A 2,847-nucleotide genomic window follows, 5' to 3' on the forward strand; every position below is an offset into this window, starting at 1 on the left:
CAACCGAGAATTTGGATCTTGACGTTATCGACACACGTAACGAGTCTGCATTAGGAGAAATAGAAAACATCGAACGCGAGGATTTTACAGCATTGGAGCAACAGGACATCAACGAAAAAGTGGGATCAACGACTGTATGATACTGGGAATCGTACAAAACAAAAATATTTATTGAATAGCTTTACTGAAAGTACAACCGCTCGCTTACAACTCTAACTTATTACTAACTGAAACGCGAAAGTCGCGAACTTCCAAACTCTATAGAGCGCTCTTTTGTGGGCAAGCAAACGCACTCGGCATAAACTATAAACTAAAACACAGACATACCGCCCACCAAGATTAGTCATAATCTTTAGTACCTAACAGGTAACTTACATAACTTACTAATCGCACGCTTTGTTACGCCATTCATAGTCTTTATAGACACAACTCGAACTAAGTTATCTCGTCCACGATGCAACTCAACGACCCTGCCTAGTTTCCATTGATAAGGTGGTGTATGCTCTTCGCGTAGAATGACCAAATCATTGATCTGGAAATCCTGTTGGGTTTCTTGCCATTTAGAACGGCCTTGTAGAGAGCTAATGTACTCATCCGCCCACCGTTTCCAGAATTCCTGAAACGCACGTTGAACCAACTGCCATCGGTTCAGACGATGGATATTTATATCTTCGAGCTCAATTTCCGGAATGCTTGTGATAGGACCTCCTGTGAGGAAATGTCCGGGGGTAAGGGGTTCCAAATCAGATGGATCGTCCGATAATGCGTATAAAGGACGAGAGTTTAGACAAGATTCAACTTGTATTAATGCAGTGCAGAGTTCTTCAAAGGTACACAATGCGCTTCCCATCGCTGTTCGCAGAAGAATTTTGCAGGATTTGACACCTGCCTCCCATAATCCACCGAAGTGTGGAGAATAAGGTGGAATGAAAATCCATTGTATCCCGTCCGTTGCTAAGTTTGATTGCACTGGTCCGTGGATTTGCTGTCGTACGAAGGAATATATTTCGTTGATTTCCCGTTGAGCCCCTTTAAAGTTAGTAGCGTTGTCACTATAGATTTTTTGCGGACAACCTCGTCTACCGATGAAACGTTTCAAAGCAGCCAAAAAAGCTGCGGTACTCAGATCACTTACTGCCTCCAAATGTATAACCTTCGTTGCGAAGCAGATGAATAAGGCTATGTAACTCTTGATGGTCTTACGGCCTCGTCCCTTGTTCAGCAAAGTAGTAATCGGACCGGCAAAGTCTACGCCGCAGATGAAGAATGGTCTCATTGGTGTAACACGATCCGTAGGCAAGTCGCCCATTAGTTGTGTGGATGCACGGGGATTCTTGCGTGAACACCATACGCATGAGTGACAGATCTTACGAACGATATCCTTTCCTCGTAAAGGCCAATATTTCCGACGAACGGATGCAAGAAGTGCTTGTGGTCCCGAATGTAGAAGACGTTTATGTTCTCGCTCGATCAATAGCTTGGTAAGTATATTGGTAAGTGATTGGATGGTAGCAGAATAGGATGTTTTCGGCCGAATGTTAACGGTGCGAAATGTAATCGACCTCCCACTCTGATCAAGCCTTTATCGTCCAAAAAGAGATGTAATGCCAATAGTTTGCTGGATGATTTTAAACTCCTTGCTTGTCGTAAAGCTAGAATTTCTTCATGAAATGCGTCGGATTGTGCATTCTTGATTAAGTGCGATCGGGCAGTTTCTATCTCGACTATACTTAAAAACTCCTTTCTCTTGCACTTTGTTTTGCAGTTTCGTTTATCAATGAATCGGAGAATGTACGCTAGTACTAGCTCCATTTTACTCAAGTCGGAGATCCTTGAATATAAAATCTGGAAGATTGATGTCTGTAGAATAGCGCTGTGACAAATCGTCTTGATATTTCTTTCTTCGGATATAACTTGCTTCATTTCAGGTAAATGTTTTCTATCCAGATTTGCTTGAACTGGAACTTCTGTTGAATCAGTCGATATCCATGGGGGACCTTCCCACCACATATTGCAGGTTTGGAGCACACTAGGGAATACTCCTCTCGATAATAAGTCTGCGGGATTGTCCTCACTCCTGGCATGCGCCCATCTTTCCTCTGGTAGAATACGGGTGATCGCGGAGACACGATTAACTACAAATTGCTTCCATCGTGATGGGTCGCCTTTTATCCAATATAACGCAACTTTAGAATCTGAAAATGCAAAGATTCTGAAAAATTTAAATTTACAAGCCTTTTCTACTTGTTCAATTAAGTGCGATAAAAGTAATGCGCTGCATAATTCTAATCGTGGAATTGAAATGGGTTTGATCGGAGCAACACGAGATTTAGAACACAACAGTCGCGCTGCTTGCCCCTCTTGACCGTGAACCTTGACGTAAATGTCCCGTATGCGTCTTTGGATGCGTCACAAAATCCGTATAGGATGAACTCATTGGAGTTGTTCTCACTAAATATCTTACGAGGTATACGGAATGTGGGACTTGATAAATCGTTCTTCAACTTGTTTCATCGATTTAAAATGCTTGCGGGTAACTCCTGATCCCAATCAACCTTTCCCTTCAAAGTTTCCTGCATTATTAGTTTCGCCAGTGTTATAATGGGACCTAGAAGATATAGACATGGATCAAATAATTTGCTGATCTCTGATAATAGTTCTCTCTTAGTGCGAACTTCCTTGTGAAATTCTACGGTGAATATGAAAGCGTCAGCCAAGCGTTGCCAAATCAACCCGAGTGTCCTTACGGTATCGTCGAGCTTTATCTCTACTCCTGCTGATTCTTCTGGATCGTTTACGACGTCTAGGACTTCTGGAACGTTAGAATGACATTTATGAATCTTGAAA

The 2,847-nt window shown here is 42.3% G+C and overlaps 1 protein-coding gene across 1 annotated transcript; it reads right to left on the reverse strand.

Moving 5' to 3' along the window:
• Positions 1 to 352: 352 nt before the first annotated feature.
• LOC139782411 (uncharacterized) lies at positions 353 to 1,309 on the reverse strand. Its single transcript, XM_071721439.1, has one exon. It carries the CDS (start codon positions 1,307 to 1,309, stop codon positions 353 to 355), a length of 957 nt encoding a protein of 318 aa, XP_071577540.1.
• Positions 1,310 to 2,847: the final 1,538 nt, after the last annotated feature.

The sequence above is a fragment of the Temnothorax nylanderi genome, unplaced genomic scaffold (genome assembly GCF_030848795.1).
Source record: "Temnothorax nylanderi isolate EJ_2023f unplaced genomic scaffold, tnyl_v1.0 TNYL_tig0409_pilon, whole genome shotgun sequence".
In the NCBI taxonomy this organism is placed as follows: domain Eukaryota; kingdom Metazoa; phylum Arthropoda; class Insecta; order Hymenoptera; family Formicidae; genus Temnothorax; species Temnothorax nylanderi.